At 32.9% G+C, this 21257-nt stretch overlaps 1 protein-coding gene across 1 annotated transcript in view; it reads right to left on the bottom strand.

Annotated features, from left to right (window-relative positions):
• The window catches only part of DNAH7 (dynein axonemal heavy chain 7), a gene marked incomplete at both ends in the record, with an annotated part of 125124 nt that overhangs the window by 55674 nt on the left and 48193 nt on the right, over positions 1 to 21257 (bottom strand). Inside the window, 14 exons of the mRNA XM_082001574.1 lie at positions 1162 to 1317; positions 3601 to 3798; positions 5279 to 5503; positions 6148 to 6279; positions 6615 to 6791; positions 7619 to 7801; positions 8944 to 9093; positions 12056 to 12304; positions 15715 to 15813; positions 16904 to 17116; positions 18249 to 18376; positions 18478 to 18580; positions 19855 to 20023; positions 20493 to 20602. Of these exons, the coding sequence (XP_081857700.1) occupies positions 1162 to 1317; positions 3601 to 3798; positions 5279 to 5503; positions 6148 to 6279; positions 6615 to 6791; positions 7619 to 7801; positions 8944 to 9093; positions 12056 to 12304; positions 15715 to 15813; positions 16904 to 17116; positions 18249 to 18376; positions 18478 to 18580; positions 19855 to 20023; positions 20493 to 20602 (2292 nt within the window). The remainder of the gene's footprint in view (positions 1 to 1161; positions 1318 to 3600; positions 3799 to 5278; positions 5504 to 6147; positions 6280 to 6614; positions 6792 to 7618; positions 7802 to 8943; positions 9094 to 12055; positions 12305 to 15714; positions 15814 to 16903; positions 17117 to 18248; positions 18377 to 18477; positions 18581 to 19854; positions 20024 to 20492; positions 20603 to 21257) is intronic.

Raw genomic sequence — 21257 nt, 5'->3', positions numbered from 1 at the left:
ATTTTATCCCCCCTTTTTCTCACTCTCCAACTGATACAGAGTAGAAATTTGGTTGAAAGAAAAACAGGTGAAATCATTAGCCTTGTATCTTATTTAGCACTGCAATTTGGGCAACATACTGAAATTCTTTGAAGTGTTCCTAACTAATACAGATCGAGACAAAATTTATCTATTCAAAGTATCTTTATAGTTTTAAGAGTGGGCTAAAATACTTCTTAATCTTAATAGCTTGGAGGATGAGGCAGAGGAGGACCTTAAAACACTTTAAATGGTACTTCCTTAAGGAACTTCTAACAACACATTTTGCTCTTGATAACAAGCATTTATTAAATAATAGCTAAGAAATACTGAAAATAAGAAAAAAAAAAAGTCTGCAAATACAAAAAGTCTGCAGGTATCCTAAAAGTACCAGTATTAAATCATATATAATTATCACTGCATTTTAAATACAATAATTTTTATATTTCCTTAAAAGCTGAATTTTTTCATTAATTGGGTTGGAAAAAAAAAAAAGAGGTAATGGAAACTCCTTAGATTTCTTAGATTTCAATTTTCAGTCTCACTGCAACTCTTCTAGACAGAGGAGAAAAGGATTTGCTCACTGCAGGGGGAAAAAAAAAAAATAGAGAGAGATGTACTCTAATATCCTTCTTGAGCTTCTGAGTACTCAGAGTTCCATTGATCTTGAAGGGTTTGGCAGGCATCAGTGATAATAACATGAAACATTCAAATGTCTTTTAATGCTTTCAAAAATCACTGAACTATCCAGGCTGGAAGGAACCTTGGAGTTCATCTAGTCCAACCTCATGCTCAATGCTGATTTCTCAACAATGATTTCATACCAGCAACAAGCTTACCCATACAAGAACTCTTATCTCAAGGATAATATCACAAAATATGGAGGGGAAAGTATGATGATGCTGTTCACAGTTATTCATATCATATCACATTTTCTTCTGTTGATTAAACAGGATGCATATTAGTGGGAGAAGGGAGAAAAGAGAAACACGAGAAACTAAATTAGAATAATTAGAACTCGGACAGTGTATTTCAAATTCAGCATCCCTTCCTGGTATCGCCTGTGACGACCCGAGAAAATAATGCAGTTACATATTTGTTTGCATTTAAACACTTAGTTACATACAGAAATATATCAGTTACCATTTTTTTCCCAAGAGGAGGTCCAAAAATTCCTCTTCTCCTTTTGTCGAGCTTGGACATTACAATATTCTGAGTCTGAGCTGCTGTAGTTTGTGCTGAAAAGTTAATAAGCAGTGGCTTGTAGACTTCTTTATTCAAATTATTTAAAAGAAAATCCTGGAAGGATTGTGAAGATGAGAAAGTTAAACTATATACGTAGATAAACAAATTTTATAGCACTTGAGCAAAGAGCAGACAGATATTTTTGTACCATTTTTATCTCATTTTAAATGATAAAGTAGTAATTTATCTCTAAGAGAACTCTGATAATTATATTTCATCAGATAAACCAAAATTCTTGAATAATTCAAAACATACTAAACTTGTCAGAGAAAAATTTCTTCTTCCAATATAGACATTTTCACTTTTTCCTCAAAAAACAAAATAATCTGTCTAATGTATTATATAAATTGAGTATACTAATATTTTGCACACACAATTCATTACACTAACTAGAGTTGATACTGCCTGTACCAATCCACACCCAAATTTGCAAAAGTATCCACAGGTCCAAATATTTATGTTTAGGTTTTGAAGAGTTCCCTGGAATATTTCCTTTGGAGGGCATAGCAAGACTATCTAAGGATAAGCTTTACCATTAAGATTGGTAGTATTTTAAAATGCTACCTACCTTCCAAAGTTCCTTACATTAGCTGCTAAAATTTAACCTCTGAGGGAAATCTGGATCAATGTCAGCATTTCTTACACACATGTGAGTAAAACAACAGGGGGAAGATACCCTTCCATCCTTCCAGCAATAAAGAGCATTATTGCGTATAAAGTAATGTTTCTAATGACTAGTCTAATCTCTGTCAAGAGCTGTTGAGACCTTTCAGACAAGACAGTCTTTTCAGCAGAAAGAACATTTAATCTCTATTCTTGAAGGAAAAATCTGAGCTGCTGCACAAAAACATAACAGTGACAACTGATAGGAACTATAGAGCAATGTAACTCGATGGCCATATTTCTTTTATTTTTTTGATCAGTTCTGAACTCCCAAGAAGTATCACATTCTTAACTATCACCCCAGAAATGAACTGGGCAAAAGAAACTAGTTATATTCTTAACTATAAACAAATGTTTTATTTATGCTTTATTATACTTCTGACATCAATATTCCAGGAACAGTCTTTTATAAACAAATGTCCTTCCAGTCTTAATATTTATTTTATTCAAAATTATTTCAGAAAAGTATTTCAGAAAAGTAACTTAAAAACAAAACTAAGTTAAATAATCCTTAGTAAGTAACTTCACAGTTAATTTTTATCACATAAAAGGAAGGAAAGATACCAGATTCAAGACCATGAAGCCAAATTTATTTTATCTGCTTACATAACTTTCAAATTTTGCTCCCTCTGCAAAACAGTTGAGTATACATGGGCTTCATGCTGATTGCACTGGAGCAAATCGACAAAAGCAAAATCCTCTACAAAATGACATACTGGAGGAAAAAAGAACAAATAAAATCAATTTTGTGCTGCTCAGAGCAATGGCTTCTTCCTTTTCTCTTACCATTTGCTTAATGAATCTCATTAGCTAAAAATGCAACAATGGCTTTGCCATCTCTGCTCACCTATCCCCTTTCTGCCTCAAAAGTATACTCTCCCACAGATCTAGATGGAACCCAGTGAAAAACACTGAATTTGGAAACTTCTGTAAGTGAACCTCAATGGCGTGAATGTTCTATTGGCACAGTTCCATTGCCTGTCAGGTTTTAAAAGTCTCCCAGAAAGACTGAACGTATCAGAATTTAACCCATAGTATCTGTCAGATCTGCCTGAAGAATTAAAATTTATCCAAAATTTTTAATCTAGACCATTAGAATAATCTTCTATATTACCCATATTGTTATTTTAATAACCACATGACAAAATTAAAATGAACAAAGCATCACTTGGTGACTGAAGATTAAAAAAAGGAACTACTTTATCCCAAAATAACAATGACTCAATTATTTCAAAAAGATAATACAATCTCTTTTCAATTATTCAGTCTTACTTCTCCCTTTAAACAGAAACATGGAAAAAAAATTTTTAATTTGTCTTGATTTCTTATTCTAATACATGAAGTTACAATGCTTTTTACAAGATTATTATTGCCTTTGATTATAATTTCACAAGCTCTGAGAAATATATTGCATTTGTCTGTACTAAGTCATTACTTATATCAAATGTTTTTATTACTTATATCAAATGTTTTTATTACTTATCACTTGTCATGTTTTGATTATCATTACGCACACTCAGAACTAAGTATATCTTGCCTCTTTCAATATAAAAATGCACACTGGTAACTTAAAAAACATTTGTCAATGATTTGTTATCAAAAAAAAGTTATCAAATTCTTCCTCATCTTACCCCTTTTATAATTATGTTTAATGTCAGTATTAAAAGTACTTACAGTAATATAGGTACTTTTTCCAGTTCCTGTTGGCCCCACAAATATAGAAGGTTTTTGATGCACTGTCAACAATTCCATCAATGCCATGTATCGAACTGTATCCAGAGTTGGCACAATTATTTCATTAAACATCATATCTTGACATATGGGAGGAGCTGATTTGAGTGTTTCCACCCAAGGTTCCCAAATTCCTGCTCCCTATTTTAATTTATATAAAAGTTATACATTTATAATAAACAAGAAAAACCAGCATAGAACCAATGGAAATAGAAAAATCCAAGTTCTATGACTTAACAGATGGGGTTATCAATCTTTTAATCCTTTTAAAAATTGGTTATCTCACAGGTTTGTTTCAGAATGCAGTGCTTTCAATTTGAGGGTACTTAAGAAGAAACATAATGCCTGGGCCTAAAGCATGCAACTACTGAAAGAGAAGGACTTTATCTTACTTTTTATATCTGTACACATATAATGGTGAAATGCATATATTTATATATACATTATATGTAGTGTATAAGTATGTAATGAAATAGGAACATACTGTATAAATTTAATCACTAAAACTAAAAAAGCATAGTCACCTTTTTCACAGACTCTCATTCATAATAAATACACACAAACTATGGAATTTGAGGGCAGATTGATTTTGGTACTGAAGCTCCACAGCAAAGCTTTCTGTTTTAGATCAGCCTACTTAGAGGAGTCTTAAAAGATGTCAAAACTCTCCAGCAGTAAATTACTGTAAGGAGATTCTTTAAAATTATAAATAGCCCTGAAACAACTGTATGTTCTATCCTATCCCAAAAACTTGCTATGTTGAGAAAAAAGTCATATGAAATTCCTAGAGATTGCTCTCTCCTTAAGTCTTTCTTAGACAGGGCATATTCCCACCTCTGAACACAAAAAGCCCTTTACTGGAAAAACATGTTTTTATGGATTATGATCATAAGTCAATAAAGCCTTTCCTGCTGATTGACATCTCAGCCACTTTCCTTGGCAAGACAAAGGAATCATGCATGAGCTGATTCCTTTGACAAAGGTAATTCTCAATTGTACTGCAACAGGACTTCACAGGAATGACAGACTTTTTTTTTTATTTTGGAGTCTCTGAAGTTTACTTTTTTTTATCTTGGAGTCTCTGAAGCATACTAGATCCAGCGTGTGAAATTTTCTTCTCTACTGGGAGAGATGCATCATGGATTCACATCTTCATCCCAGGAAAAAGGTGCAGAGAAGAAGAGGCAGAGACATAGCCTGCTACAGTAATGAAAGAGTTATAGCCTGAAGTATTACAAGTGCTTCCTCAACTTAAGAAAAGGGCTGAAGCTGCAAATAAAATCAACTTGCAATAAATGAAGAATAAAAAAAATAAGAGGAAAAAAAAACTGGTTGAGATTTGCTGCAAACTTGTTCTGCCACAACAGGCAATTATTCTGGTAGCCAAAAAGACAGGTTTTGGTACTACAAGTCCCAGCCAGAACACTAGACCATCACTAGCTTGCAAGGATGCATGTCTAGCCTATTCAATGATAAAAGAAGCAAGCAGCAGAAACAAATTTATAATAACAATACACACCTTGTAGCATTCATGAAAGATTACTTCAAATCTTTCTATCTGAATCAAATTCAAATCAAATTACTACAAACAGAAGTCCACATCTTATTTTGCAATCCTCACCTTTTTGACAAACCGATAATCATAAATTGTTCCTTCTGTTGGAAATGGGACTGTGAAAGCTTTTGAAGGCTGTTGATCAATACTGCTCAACAGTTTGTACTGTTGTATTGTCTCCTCACTAACTGGTCCATTAAGCATTTCTCTCACAACTTTGTCAAATTTTAGTCGACCATCTTCCTTACAGCTAGCTCCTACAGACCATATCAGTGAAAACAAAAAAGCACCCTGGAGTTGGAAAAAACCAAAATGTAACTTCAGAACCTGCACATTACAAAGTTCTTATTCACTGAAGTCAAAGAAATCTTTGCCACAAATCACAATAGAATTACATTGGACCAACCTGATTTTATGTGTATGGTATGGAACCACACTGCTGGTAAAATAAAACACCTTTATCTATCAGCATCCAATCACCTTTGTTGTGGAGCAAAATGCCCCACCTGCTCAGCACAGAGCTGTTATTTTCAGAAAGTTCAAGCATAGGCTGCTTTTTATTCCAGAACAATTTATATAATCATTCTGTTATTCAAAGGCCTACCTCATACAGTGATGTCTATGTCTGTTAAAAGGGCTTTCCTGGAATTGTAATCCTTAGATAGCATTGATTTAACTGATCTAAACTGAGATACCAGAAACTGGAGAATCATACAATTTTGGCTGGTTTCTATAAAATTCGTTAAATTTGTATCACGACATCAAACATGTCAGACTCAACTACGTATCAATTATAAATGAAGATAATAGTATTTTCCTCAATGGACATTAGAAAGTATGTATTCTAATTATGAAATACAGGTTTTATTGTTTGTGAAGTCCATTTCACCGAAGCCTGTCTTGGAATTCCCTATTCCCTTAAACGAACTGCCCACCTCAAGCCAAGAGAAAATGTCATGGTCATTCATAGCTTTAACTGTGGCTTCATCAGCAAATTCATCCATCATGCAGTCCATCAGATTCATTAATGATCGAATTAAGTTTGTATCTGAAGTAGGACACAGTTCCTGAAAAGAAAGAAGAAATACTCAGTTGCAAGTGTGTTTTCCTCTCTGAAGAGGCTGCTAGATGGTGGGGTTTTTTTCCTCACTGTGAAGATAAAAAAACCTGTAGGACAAATGTGTCTAAAATGCATTCGTTTGCAAAATGAAAATGCATTAATTCAAAATGCAAGTTAAACAACACACAGAAACCTTGCTCACAGCCTTCATCTTAACAGCTGTTATTAAAAATTAATAAGTATAAATTAATATGGTCCAAATTAAACTATTTGTTCCTTTGGCATTTGGAAGTGAAAATAATTCATACGCTCTTAGTTTCTCAGAAAAGTTCTTCATCCTACCTTTGTGTATTTCCTAATAAACTCAAGACAGAGCGGAACCATTCTGTCAAATAGGCCTATTATAAATTCTTTATGCACAGAGCTGATTCCCAAATGCATTGTATTTAGCCAAGACATCATTAATGGTCTCCAGCCTAGCATATGGGGCTCCATATAGACCATACCACACCTTGAAACCTAAAAATAAACAAACGGATGCATGTTAAGTTACATGATCTCCAAAGTTTTTTTTCCTATCTACAAGAACTTAAAATAACATTCAGTGTTATAACATACAGCTTCTGGGATTATCAGAAGCTGGTGTAAAGTGTACAGTGGGGGTTCTGTGAGCCCTGAAACAGACAAGTTTCAAACCTAGCTTTATTTCTTCATCCAACAGGAGACCTAATGTCAAAGACAGATTTTCCTCTTAAATTGCATTAGTTTCCAACATTAAGGTCACAAAAGATAATAAACTGACTACTAGAGTGCCTAAGACTTAATTTTAAATTAAGTTTTATATAATTTTAACTAAAATTCCTTCACAGTGTGACTATGCAGATATTTTGTTCTGTTTATATTATCATCTGAACCTCTACTCATATTTCAAGAGAAAATTTTTGCGTTCCACAAAGTGCTATCAGAAATAATAGGTGTGACAGACAGTTGCCAGAAATGCAATTATTGTTGGTTTTGTCAGAATTTGTCTGGGAGATTAAAAATTTGCACATGAATGTTTTTATTTCTCTTGTCAAGCACTTGCAAGGGCCGGACTCTGAATAGTTACAGGGTCTTCTGTATGTTTGATTTACTTTACCCATGTAAATATGTAATTTTTCACATCATATCGTAAGATTACGAAAACTTTAAACAAGGAAACCAAACTACAATGTTCTTTATTTTAAACATATATCAAAGAAATACAAACTTACAATTACTATTCTCAGTTTAGTTTTTTAAAATTAGAATATATACCACAATAATCAAAGACATTTGTAATCAGTCTTTCAAAGACAAGTACTTACAGTAGCAGGAGAAGCAACTTCTAAATCCATTGGTTCAAAAATAAGGCTCATTTGCTGTGACATTTTGATGATCTCTCCACTCATAAGGCACAACTTTTTATTATCATCAAGCACAGTATTCATATTCTCAATCCATACTGCATCCACTGGTCCATCAAAAACCAGCCATTTTCTATCTGGAGTCTGGTTTGCAGAAAATATTCTTAATCAAATATTTGCAATGTATCTTATTACATTTACTGTAAAATAAATATTTCAGATCTAAAGTTATTTTCCACAAAAAATAATTGAAAATACTCAGAGTTGGATTCACAAGCAGTTTCTGAAATCACAATCTATATTCACAGTTTAGTTTTATAACTTTAAAACATAGACTAGTAGTTAACTATAGAAGGTTATCATCTTTGACTGGTTTCTTTCAGTTATACTTGCGATGCAGTAAATGGCTTCTGTCAAATAGCAACATATTCAGATACTTTGACTTATGGTGCAGTGAGACTGTTAATACAAGCTACTACTCATCACTAATACCTACTGCACACTTACCATGGAAGTCAATAGGACTAATGTAAGGAATATGGTAATATCTAAATGTAACATGCCTGTTTTTTTACAGTATAAGAAAGTAGTCATAGGCATTCATCATATTTCTTACAGGAAAGTACAAAGCAGTTGTGCAGTTCTGCAAATGTTATTAGAGATGGTGAACTTCACGCTGATCGATTTCAATATACTATTAGCCTATTTAAGTTTATAGAGGTAAAGAGTCTGATACTGCAATCACTAGCAAAGAGTCAAGTATGTCAGGTAGATACACCTTTTCTTACACTCAGTGAAAATATTTCAATGAACTTTAATGGAAGGTCAGCCACAAGCCACACTCAAGACAGCAGTTTCTTCCAAAATAAATGTCAAAATGCCCGTATACATAAAGAGCATAGATTTGTGCCATAATCAGACAAAATAAGGAATGACTATATGGTAGAAAGACTAAATATTCATTTATATATTAAATTATATATATTAACATATATTGTTTATTTACAACAAATATATGCTTATTATACAAACATATAAACAACAAACAAACAAAAACACCCTTTATCTTCACATAACGACTTCTGAAACACAAATCTTAGTTCACCAGCATCCAAAAAGTACTCTGCATGGAGCACAGTACAATCAAGCCAAACTGCAGTCTCTGCATTCAAATGATTAAGCATACGAATCCTACAATGGTTGTACAAACAACATGGAATTAAAATCTGAAACGTATAAATTGAAAAGTCATTTCCCCAAATGCTCTAAGTCTGTTAAGCACTTACTGAGGAAGATGCAAATGCTCTGAAGCTCACTGCTAGGATGCCATCTGACCATTCATGTGACACTGGATCAAATTGTCCATATAGCTGACCCATTGTTATGGATTTGGGATTTAAAACAGTGATCTGAACTTTGTTTTCTTCCATCAGCCCCTGAAGACACAAAATTAATAAAATCTGTTAACACCAAACATGCAATTTATTATGCCATTTGTTTTATTTTCAATTTTACAGTCATATATTATTAAATCTTCATAAAAATTTCATCAGTTTACAGCAGGAAAGACATTACACATACTACATTTGAAAGATGGTTGACAAATATCTGAAGACAATTATTGCAACTTTATCATATGTAGTTGGAAGTCTAATTCTAATACTGAACAGTGGCTTAATAAATGAAAATTGAATTTTTAATTTTTTTTTTTTTAATGTTAGTGAACTGGACATTAGGCAGTCAATGAAAGAGACACAAGTTCTATTCTTACACTTACAAGGATTACAACAGGCTAAAGCCTTTTGTCTCTCTATCTCATTTTTTCCATGTTTAAGGAATAAATATTACTGCCTTGGCAAATTTCCAAGATCGATGTCAAAATGACATTAGAAAGTTCATTTGGGTTTTGGTGTTTTGTTTGGGTTTTTGGGTTTTTTTTTTTGTTTTTACTTAAACCATGCAAAGATATCTAATGTTACTTTTTGATTAAACTTCAACTGATTCTTCTCTTCTCTCCTTGTGACTAAATAAGACATTTAATACTGTGCACATCAGAGATCATGTCACTGAAAACCACCTTTCTTCAGGAATGAATTACAAGGAAAGCGACAAAGTGCAAACACTCATTTGAACACCTATTTACTGTAGCCTTAAAATATAAGAAACACCTACCCCCGATTTAAGAAAACAACCTCTTTCCTTCCAAAAGCAGCCCTATTGTTTATGAACTTGAACTGAGAAATCAGGAGTTCAGCATCATTTCATGCCTGTTCTGACTGCCTTCCTTCCACAGACACACATAATCTTTCTTTGTTTCACTTCACAAAATACAAAATACAGGCATTTTTATCATATTGTTTCAAAGGAGAAACAAGTATGTTTATAAAAAAGTATGATTACAATTTCTTTTTCTGACAGTCTGCACTGAATTATAATTCAAACATGCTTTCTTGTTTCACCAAAGTGCATATTCAGAGGGAAATGTAATATTTAAAGAAAGGGGAAAACAAATAACATCTTCTTGGAAAGAGTTACAAGCTGCATGAACAGCAAACACACAACCATGACAAAAATACAATTTAAAAAAACCTAAGTACAGAAACTTTGTCACAATTGCCCCGCTAAAAAATCAGAACACTGTTGCAATGACAAAAATTTAGATTTAGAGTCTTCAAGATTTGCAAGTACATTACAATTTTCTTTGGTATTAGTTCTATTGACAGCTTCTTACCTCATTCATCATAAATCTCTCATCTTACTCATCACAATGCCCCCTAATTATAAAATTCAGATATAGTCCCAATACAGCTGCTAGAGCTCTCAGAACATCAGTTCAGATAAATGAAATTTTCTTCATGATGGTAAAAATCTTCCAAAAAATCCATTGTTACCATAATCAGAATGAAATTTTGTTGGTTAGTTGAATACCAGCTGGGAGGGGGGAGGGCAGAGGGCCAGGGAAGGAGCTCCAATAGGTGTGATGGCCATTAACTTAATCATTATAGTTGATTGAGAAGCTGAGCTAACAGGAAGAAAATAATTAGATAAAAATTTCTTACTCTAACACATAATTTTTTTTCCTTAAACAGAAATAAGGAGTGGATGATGATTCACTGAATTAAAAGGAAAAGCAGAAAGTTAAATATTGTTTTACTGGAGTGACAGACAGGAACAGAATTTCTCCTGCATACCTAAAGCAAGAGCTTCACAATTTAATCTACAATACAGGAAGTAATTAAGTAACAGCTTTTAATAAATGATCATAAGAGTACAGTTTTGTTTGATAGCAATACCAATGTGAAAGTCTAGCCAGTCTAGTCTTGCTGCTATCTGCACAAAACTACAAGGTGTCTGCCTGAAGATCACCATTAAGGAAATGAAACAATTTTGCTGAAGTGGTTGATTGCATGTTTCCAGACAGCCAGCCTGAAGAAATTCAGTGTCCTGAAAATCACTTATGCTTCATGGTTATTACTATTTTTCTCTGGGGGTGCCTGAAGTTCACAGAGGGAGCCAGTCACGTCTCAAGTCTCAAATCCTAAGAACTTCATTTCAGAAAGAACTACAAAAGTTCCTTGTACTGCGTTTACATTCCATCCTAGCAGATCTGACTAGACTGAATCTAGAGGTACTCAGAGCACAGAATAAAGACAATAACAATGATAAGATTATTCTGCAAAAGTCTCCACAGCCCAAATGGCAGGATTCCAGAGATCCCATATGGAACATTAATATTTTGATGGCTTGAATTTGAGCACTATTTGGTATAGCTATACTACTGGACTGAAGTGTTCCACAGAAAACAATTATTACCCACTTCTAAGTCAGATGAAAAGTCATTTAGCAGAACAGATCTTGGATTTGTTTCAGATCTAAAATTTGCCTGAAAAATTGCAATACTCTGGTTTAAAAAATAATAAAAACTTAAGACTATTTAGTTTCTGTGTTTACATGGGTTTATTATATTCCTGAGAGAAAATCTTCAAAACTTTGTATAAGTTTATGAGGCAGATGCATTGTTTGGATTCTAAACTGAATAATCTCTGTTAAAAGAGAGTTCATCAGCTGTCATGTGAATAAGCTGAAATCTGGTATAAAGCTTTCACAAGAAACAGTTTATCATAAAATTTCAAGTAGCTAATTCAGTCCTTGTCCAATCCAATGAAAGAATTTAGAGAAAACGTCATGTGTAGAAACACCTGAAATGTATTTAAAATTGGGTCATCCTATCTTATGTAAGTTTGGAAGTACAAATTCTCAATCAAATTGTTTAGCTTTTCATTATAATTTTAAGTTCCTTAAAGTAAATCCTGTATTCAGAATAAATACTAAAATATGTTTATAAAATTTGTTTGAAAATATTTTTCACCAGAAATATTTAAAAATACGTTTAGATACCTTCTCACATATGTCTCCCAAAGCTCCTGCCAGAACTCGATATGCAGATGTTTTTCCCCCAAAAGGCTCTCCCACTATCATAAAGCCATGACGCACAATCATCATCTCATATATCTGTAGGATCTTCATAGTAAATACGTCAGTCATTTGCAAATTCATAGCATCACAGTTTGTTTTGATGGCTTCCAACAGGTCATTGTAGTCTGCTTTTGGTAGCTTCACACCCGGAAACAAATCAGAAGTAATACCCTATCCAAACAATTAATTGGAAAGTACACTTATTTTCATAGCAATTTTGTTTGATGCTAGCCAAGCTAATACTATTTTGATTAAAATAAAATAACTATGAATTTTATGTCACCCTTGTCTAAGACAAAATTCTGACTTCGTAATTTATTATTGATATTTATTTCATGTATCTTTTTCATGATTACCTGGGCACATAGAGAAGCAATTAACTATCTAAGCATATTCTTTCCCGATAAACATTAGCTTTTATTACATTAGTTAATAAAACTTGCAGTTAGAAAGTAGAGAAAGCGTTTACCTTTTTTCCTCAATAACTGAAAAATAATTAACTGAAATCTAAATCTAAAAGCAAAGATCCTGCAGTTTTGCTTACAACAAAACAAGAAAGATATAAACTGAGGGTGTAACAAATGCAAAAAAGAATCTCTGGGCTATCATTTCAATTAGCCAGACCTGCAGTATCAACTTGGAAAGCAAAGATTACTGAAAAAAACATTCAAAATAAAACATATTCTTTAGAAATTACAATGACAGCAATTATTGGTGAACTTAGAATCGCATTATTTTGACATTTTTCCTGTTACTAGGTATGTTGATTTCCTTCTACTGTGTGCCCTGGTTTTCTTTTAGCACTGTTAGTTTCCACTGTTAACATGTTAATGAGCATACCACATCATGACCTTAAAGTGTTTGGTTTATTAAAAATTATAAAATATGTATTTAAATATATGTTTAACATTCTGTGCTAGCAGGGGCATGTTTTACAGGGGACAAAATGACAAAAACAGGGCTTTTCCAATGAAATAATCATATTTCCCGATTAGATATATCAAGCTGTGTTCAAGGTAAGCAGCTTCTCTTGTCTGAAACACATTTGATGTAAAATTTCCACTGGTTATTCATGTCCTGCACATTTTTCCCCACCCTCTGTGTTAAAGAATTAGAGATTTATACACTTGTGCTAGCGTATGGTCTTTCTATGCCTGCTAGATTCTGTAACTAAGATAATGAGAGAAAAAAGAAATCTATTAATAATTTCCTTCTTAAAAAATTGACGACATAAATATGGGGAAATGGAGAAATACCATATTAAAAGAAATCATTTACTATCACAGCATAAGTATATACTGCTGGGCAAAAGTGTCTTCTCCACGAGCAGAGCAGGATCGATATTATAAATAAACCCATCAATAGGGCCCTAAGATTTTATTATAGGCCCAATGCAATATACTACAGGACAGTATTAAAGGAAAATCTTTTCTGAAGTGTTAAAAATCAAGATTCAAAAAATCTGGACAGACCATAAATAACTTAAAACAAACTGAAGCAGAGTTTTAAGCAAAACAAGACAGAGAAAACGTGTATCATTTGCATGGTCCTAATAAACACAGAAGAGTTATTGTGTATCTCCAGCCAGATATACCTGATTACACTGCAGATCTGAATAACAAAGGCAAAACCAGCAAAATTAAAATGAATAAGGAAGGACATGCATGCTTTCCATTTCTCTCAAGCGTGCTATATAAATTGAGGTAAGAAATTAATATTTCTCATAATAAAAATTGAAATAATTCTTAAAATAATATTTAAACTTTTAAATGACATTATTACTGCTGAACTTACATTTTTTTAATTCTGTATCCTATAAGAATTTCAAATGAAGCTGCTTTATTCCAGAACTACCCGAATTAGACTATTGCAATTCCCACATACTCTAGGCCTAACTTAGTGTTGACTCCTAAATCTGTCCCCCAACAGATAACTAACTACAGTGACATTGTGGCGTCATGCTCATCTGTCGGTGTTTTATCCTGTAACGTGCGTCTGTTCTGTACTGACATGATCATCTACTTTAATTCTGTGTATTAGTCTTACATTCTTAGCCTTCTTTTGTTGTTTACAAGCTGATAATGTGATACTTTCTAGTTTCAACTTACAAATTTTTTCCTATTTTTGGAATATACCAAAAAGAAAAATATTAATATGTGTCAGGCTATTTCTTCTCTAAATGAATATACATTTGTTATTTATGAGAGTGAAAAGTGTATAGTATTACTTCATAAATAGACTTAGAGTTAATTTCTGTACACTATGTTATTAACATTGCTATACTTACTCTTAAAGACTGAAACTTAGAGAAACAACTAGTGAAGATGCTTCAATTTTCCAAGAAAACTTCTCTAAATTTATCTCCAATATTTAAAAATTTATGAAAATATGATATCTCCCTTCATGACTTGCTTTCAGGAAGAAGTGTGTAGTTTAGGAAGAATTTTGATTATAGTAACAGTGTCCAGAGATGTATGTTCAGTTTCTAATTCATTATGCTTTCACATGACTTTGGGCAAGGAAATTACCCTTTCTGTGCTTCAGATTTCTAAGGCTTTTTCCTTAAAATTCCTGAAGGAAAGAGCTTCCATATTACTTTCATGCCCCCATGGATGTTTTCTTATAGAAATTACCTCAGTTTATTCCATTATAAAATTACATAAAAATAAATATTATGCACTGAAAATACAATTGCCACTACTATGACTGCTAAAATACACCTATTACTATCCAAAACAACTTGTGAGAGTTTTTGATGTTGTGAGTGTACAGTTGCACACAAATTCCCATGGCTGTATATGAAGAAACAATTTTTTTCCTAAGTAAGATCTTTCTACTACTGTTTATAAAGGTACACATGAAGGTCAATGTTTTCACAGTTTCCAAACATCTGTATATAGCCCAGATCCTTTCATCTTTTTCTAACAGGACACAGAAAGCTCACAGCTACCAAAGATTGCAAACTTCTCCTAATACAGTTCACAGCTCACATTTGTGTTGGGCATGTCTGGTTCAACCAGAGGTATATTAAACATGCCTATCTTGCAGAAACAGATTGCAAATCCAATCCAAACGGCACATATTAGAACACAGACTGACTGCGTTAGTGCATTCTGTAAACCAGGGGACCAAGTTACAGATCATTTTCTCAGTTCAGTTCCATACTGAGATCAACTCACAAGAAGAATGAACCTGACCCACTTAATCTATTTACTGTTTTGCACATGTTTTAAATTAAAATCCAAATTTTCTGTTATAAAGAGGAGACTATTAGTACCTACCTATTTCATAAAAATACTTGCAAGGCACTCTGAAATGTTGAATACACAATATATAAAAATAGTATGTTAGCATTTCAAGCTGTAGACTTGGCAGAAAATTTCATTGGTCTGAACTATCAAAACCCAAATGCTTGCTATATTTGCTAGGAAGGAACAGTTAACACTACATTTTAAAATAATTACAGGCTAGTTTAAAAAGGTCTTTGGTCCATCTCTCTGATAAATCTGTTCTATAATACTTTCATCAACTAGTATTTTTATCAAGCTCTTTAAATTACTAAAAATCTGTATGTTTTCTACCTCAAAAAGTGGTAAATCATGAGACAAAAATTTAGGCAGGTTGACATCTGTAATGGATCTAAGGAGCAAAATTTCTTCATCTTCCAATGGATACTTCAGCTAAAAAATATAAAAAAATAACATTAGTTAATTTTTATACTTTTGAAAAACAGATGTTAAACTTGCCTGTTTTACTGAACATTTCCTTTTGTGCATCTGTGCAACTATTTTGGCAGGTTCAAGTCCACTGATAACAATGTATGTTTTAGATGTATGCTTATACATTCATATCAAGGTGTTTGCAGTAGGTTTCTACAGTCAGGATAATCTCACTTTAGTTTATGCCTAATAATGGGTGTTACTATAAATTTGATATGACTTTTTTTTCTAAACCATTGATTTTTTGATTTCTAAGATGTATTCCTCTTCTTCCTAAGGAGGATAATTTTCCATTCTTTGACATAAAACTTTAGCCTTCAGCAAAGTGGAAATTCTAAAAGCTTGCATATAGATCTCTCTCCCAAGTTATAAAAAGAACAAAACTAAAAAAGTATGTGCCGCTTTTGCCACAATCCATAGCTTAGTTACTGATTTTGGGTTTGGTAGTTTTTTTGTAATAGTAGGATTATAGGTTGAAAAAAAAAATTGAATGGAAGAAAATTATAAATACTAGTCTACCTAAATAAAAATAACTGAATTAAAAAACCAACAGCTTAGTTTCTTAGTAAAATGTATGCATTCATCCACAACGGAAGCCAAAACAAAATACTACATCTTACACCATTTTTCTTAAAGATAAAAGAGTGATCAAAGTCACATGTGGCAGATATTAGCCAGTGCATTACTGGAAAGCGTTCTCGCACTATGGCAAAGGCATCTGAACCTCGTAAGAAAAGCAGAGCAAAGCAGTGGCCAGCATGCCAAACAACTCAGTAGATTTGCATTTAACTAGAATTCTTGAAAAATAATCATCACACTTAGCAGGCACCTCATCCAGTGACAAGTGGTGTGGTGAATGGCCTGGTAGCTTTCTCTCTTCTTAACTTTCCTCAGCTTATGCCCCAATACATACCCTTTTCATTTTCATAGGTATCAAAGGATGAAATGTTAAACAGCTATTTGCCATTGTGTAGAATAGTGTACCTTCTGTCACAAAAGAGACACATTATTAAGTTATTGCATGACAAAGAAAATTAAAAAAATTATTTACCTTCAGGTTGCCAGCAGCAGTGAGTACTGACTTCACAGCTCTCATTCCATAATCATAATGGTGCTGAGAAGATAACTGCTCGGAACACAGACGATATGTAGCCACTATTTTTACAGACAGAGGTCGAGCAGTAACAAAACCACAAGAATACAGAACAATCTCTGCAATCATGGCATAATCAGGAACCATCATAGCTACTGTTCTAAAGAGAGCCTATTAAACAGACATGAAAAAAATCACATCAGAAAAAATTGTACCACATTATTATATACAAGTTTTTTCTACAATTACAAAAAATTCTACTTTTTTCATTATTTCATTAATACAGTGACAGCCAATTAAATTTAACTACGGAGTTAATGACTACAATATATTTAATGGCTTTCCATAAATGCTCAGAAATACTTTATTTTCTATTGTGATAATTCATGGTTGTAGGTTGTCTTCATTCAAGATTAATAACAAAACCACATAAAATACCACAAGGTCTAGAAGGAATAGGGGAGTGCAATACAACTACCACAGATAAGTTGATGCTGTCAGACTCCTACTAGCATTGTTTAGGTGCAGCCTATGCTTCTGTTTAACCACTGTTCTACCAAACAAGCATCAGAATACTTTCAGACAAAACTTTTGCTACTGTTCATATTCTACCAGCAAGTTTTTTAAATTATCCTCTTTCATTTATACAAGTAGAATTTTTAAATCTTGCATTCATGCTACATGTTAGTGAGTAAACTTCCCAGACAGTTCTGAAAAATATTTACAAAGACTGTACTTTTCCACATTTTTTATTAATTTATCAAGACACTTGCTCAGATTTCCTTTTCTTTCTATGGACACAGGACAAACGTATTTAGAGGGCAAGAAAGGACGTAGCACTCTTGTAACAATCACTCAATAATAATCTTAAACAGAATAGAAATCTTGTACATTAAAAACACCACAAGTCCCCACATTTTTATTCAATATTAAGATATTATACACTGCTTGTACACTATAAAGCGTTCCTTTTAATTTTTTAACTTTCAGGTGCTTAGCCAAGAAACACACAAAGTTATGGGGTTTTTTAAACTTTTTTTTTTTTATCCTGACAGTCAGATCTTGATTCAAGCAACCACTTCCTGACATCGTAAAATTTAGTTTACTCCTATTTTTCAGTCTAGTTAGCCTTTTAAATTTCTTTTTCTTCTGAGAGAAGATGATTTTTACACTAGTGTAATAAAAAACTGATGGTAATGGATATTAAATATTCTTAATAATTACTATATTTGACAAAAAGTTGTTGTTTTTTACTTTATATATTAGCTATTAAAAGTAGTAAAGTGTTAAGTGTTAATCATACCTTAAGATTATCAGGAAGCTCTGAACGCCCAGCATAACCAGGATTCATGGTAATGAAGACAGCACATGTAGGGTTCAGTTTCAGTTCAGTTCCTTCAAATACTATTAAATCAGATCCTGAATTAATGCCTATGGAGAAATAAAACATAATGTCATTGCTGGCCAGGTTTTGTTGCATCTTAAGTCTTTGTCATATATAAGTGAAAGATATGATTAAAATCACAGTTTACCTCTTTGGATAGTAAAAATCTGCTGAGCAACCACTGACAGTACTTCCAAATCAATCCTGTTGAATTCATCAAAGCAAGCCCATGCTCCACAACACAATAAACCCTGGAAGGGACAGACATATGAGTAATTAATAGGTAACTACTTATTTTGGACATGCCGATCAAAACAATTCTGCAAAAAGAAAAAAGTTTTAAAATGCAAAGAAAGGACTTACATCAATGATCCAGAGCACTAACTTCTAAAGAAAATCATTCCAGATAAATTTCTTCTTGAAACAAATTCTAAAAAACTAAGTTTGCTTCTTTTAAAAAAAAACAAACAAAAAAACCACTGTACAAACTAATCCAAAATCCTAATTCTTCTGTCCTATGCCAAGAGCCTATCAAGTGCACACATTCTGCATGTTCTACCTTTATAATCAGTATTTTGCAACAGGACAAGGGGGGAGATTTCAGCACTAAACAATCCTCCAGAAAACCTACTCTTCTTTTGCATCTATGCTAACAGGGTTCGCAGTGACAAAAAGCAACATAAGGACTTCTCTGCACAGCTAACATGCCACCATCACGGCATCTTATGGTATACGATGTTACCTGAAGTGCAACTAAAGAATAATTCTCTCTTCCTATGGTTCTAGTTAATTCATAGGTATTTTCTGAGATACAGTCCCTAAATGCTACCGTACCATCTCTGCAGCACTGGTAGTCTTCCAATGGCATCTCGTGCTTTTTTTAACAGTAATTATAAAATTCCCATTTAAGATGCAGATTTTCTTTTTCATCATTCTAAACAAAAGCCCTTAATTTAGCTTATTTTGGTGAACTTCCATCATGTTGAATTTTGAAGACAAATTACGTCGTTCCAGTGCCACCTCTGACTCAGAAGTTAACAATAATACCAGAAAGGAAAGCATACTTACTCCATTTTTGTATCATTCCAGTCCAAACCAGGACACTGGACTATAAGGGATATATTTTCATAATACAGAGCTGTCTACTCAGGCTAATACCAAAATGAATATATGCTTGATTTGTATAATACAATGACTCTTAGCAGCTTATTTAGAGTTTAGATTAAACCTCAAGTCCCCTAAAATTTGCAATCGGCTATTAAAAATGCACTCATTGAAATGGCATCTATGTTATCTATTTAAAGCAAATAAAATCATTATGGTATATCTCATTTTCAAAGCACATAAAAAACATTTTGCTATCTCGATTGGATACTTACTTATGGTAAGACCTATCTGCACGATACTAGCATTATTAGAGGCCTGGAAATAGAGAAAGATACTTTCACAATACCTTAAGATCACTTCAAGTGCCAAAATAATTTAGAGAATAATTGAGACTATGACCCTCAAGACTTATCCAAACCTTAAAAAATTTTCCTAATGCAAGGTAATCCAATCCATCAGAACAATTGAAAACGACACACTGTTTAGCTACAGCCTTTGCTAAATCTTTTGTAGTTTCTGTTTTTCCAGTTCCAGCAGGACCTTCAGGGGCACCTCCAAGATGTAGGTGTAGTGCACCAAATAGGGTTCTGGAAATAAAATTACAGGGGAAAAAAATTGTATGAATTTTCATGTTATTTTTCCAGCTGCTCTATCTTTACCCAAAAACTTTTAAAAATTTGTTTCACATCTGTGTTTTCCTATGATGGTACAGTTCACTTGCTTCTGGCCAGCTGTAGTTTACAAATGTGTTGTAACGTATGAAGTTTACTAGAAGATCACAATAGAGAATAGTTTACTTTCCAACTTCTATATCTAAATCTCCTTGTAATTTATCATTAATTACAGTGTCACAAAAGATTGAATTTATCACAAATTTAAATTAAAATATTAATACAGGAGCAATTCTAATCCACCAAAAGAAATTAATCCCATTCTAATTATGACTCCTAGAACATAAAAAATACAATTCTGGAGTCATGTTCTCAGGACTAATTAAAATATCTCAATTAAATAAATTCTTGCTAATACAATACATTTAGTAACCTGCAGTTTTACCTGTAGCATCTATCCGTAAGTGGAGTAATAACCAGCCTAGGGGTATTGCCCAGATATTCATATCCATACCTCAGTCCTGCATTGATCATCTTTGTTTGTAGATGCCCTTCCTAAGAAATAAGGCATTAATTTTATAGATTAAATACATTTAAAAAAACCCCACAACTCAACACTATTTCTCAAGTCCCTTAACAGGCCCAATGCTGTTAGAAACAACTACATGGCAGACTGATGATTTCTCTGAGACACTAGTTTCAATGTGACTCATATTAAAAAACAAAATTGCCAATTAATATATACTAAAGTATCAACACAAAAAGAGCATTTTTTACATTAACTGTTATTTAAAAAAAGATTCTACTAAGCTATTGCAGAGTAAAACTGTCTTGTGCAGCTACTTTGAAAGTTAACAGACTTTCTAAAAGGTAAACAGAAGTAATCACGACCAATAGCCGTAGTTATGGTCAATCTGATGACTGTATGGCAATGTATGATCCCTATGTATTTTTTTTTATTATTTCACATGCAATATCTTCTGTATTATGGGAAATGTTGTCCTGATGAATGTAAAATATTGTATCCTGCCACTATCCAGTATAAACATAGTTATTTCTCCAACAAATGTAATGCACAAGTTATATTGACAGTAAGTCAGATTAAAACTTCTAATTGAAAACTGTCATCCCTATAGCATTCTTTATATACAGAATCAGAAAACCAAAATATAGTCTTTGAGTGAACAGTTTTTGTCTGTAACACCCCTTG

This window comes from Phaethon aethereus (assembly GCF_964289735.1).
Source record: "Phaethon aethereus genome assembly, chromosome: 6".
Classification (NCBI taxonomy): Eukaryota; Metazoa; Chordata; class Aves; order Phaethontiformes; family Phaethontidae; genus Phaethon; species Phaethon aethereus.
The sequence above is the reverse complement of the archived record's forward strand: the minus strand, read 5'-3'. Positions and strand labels throughout refer to the sequence as shown.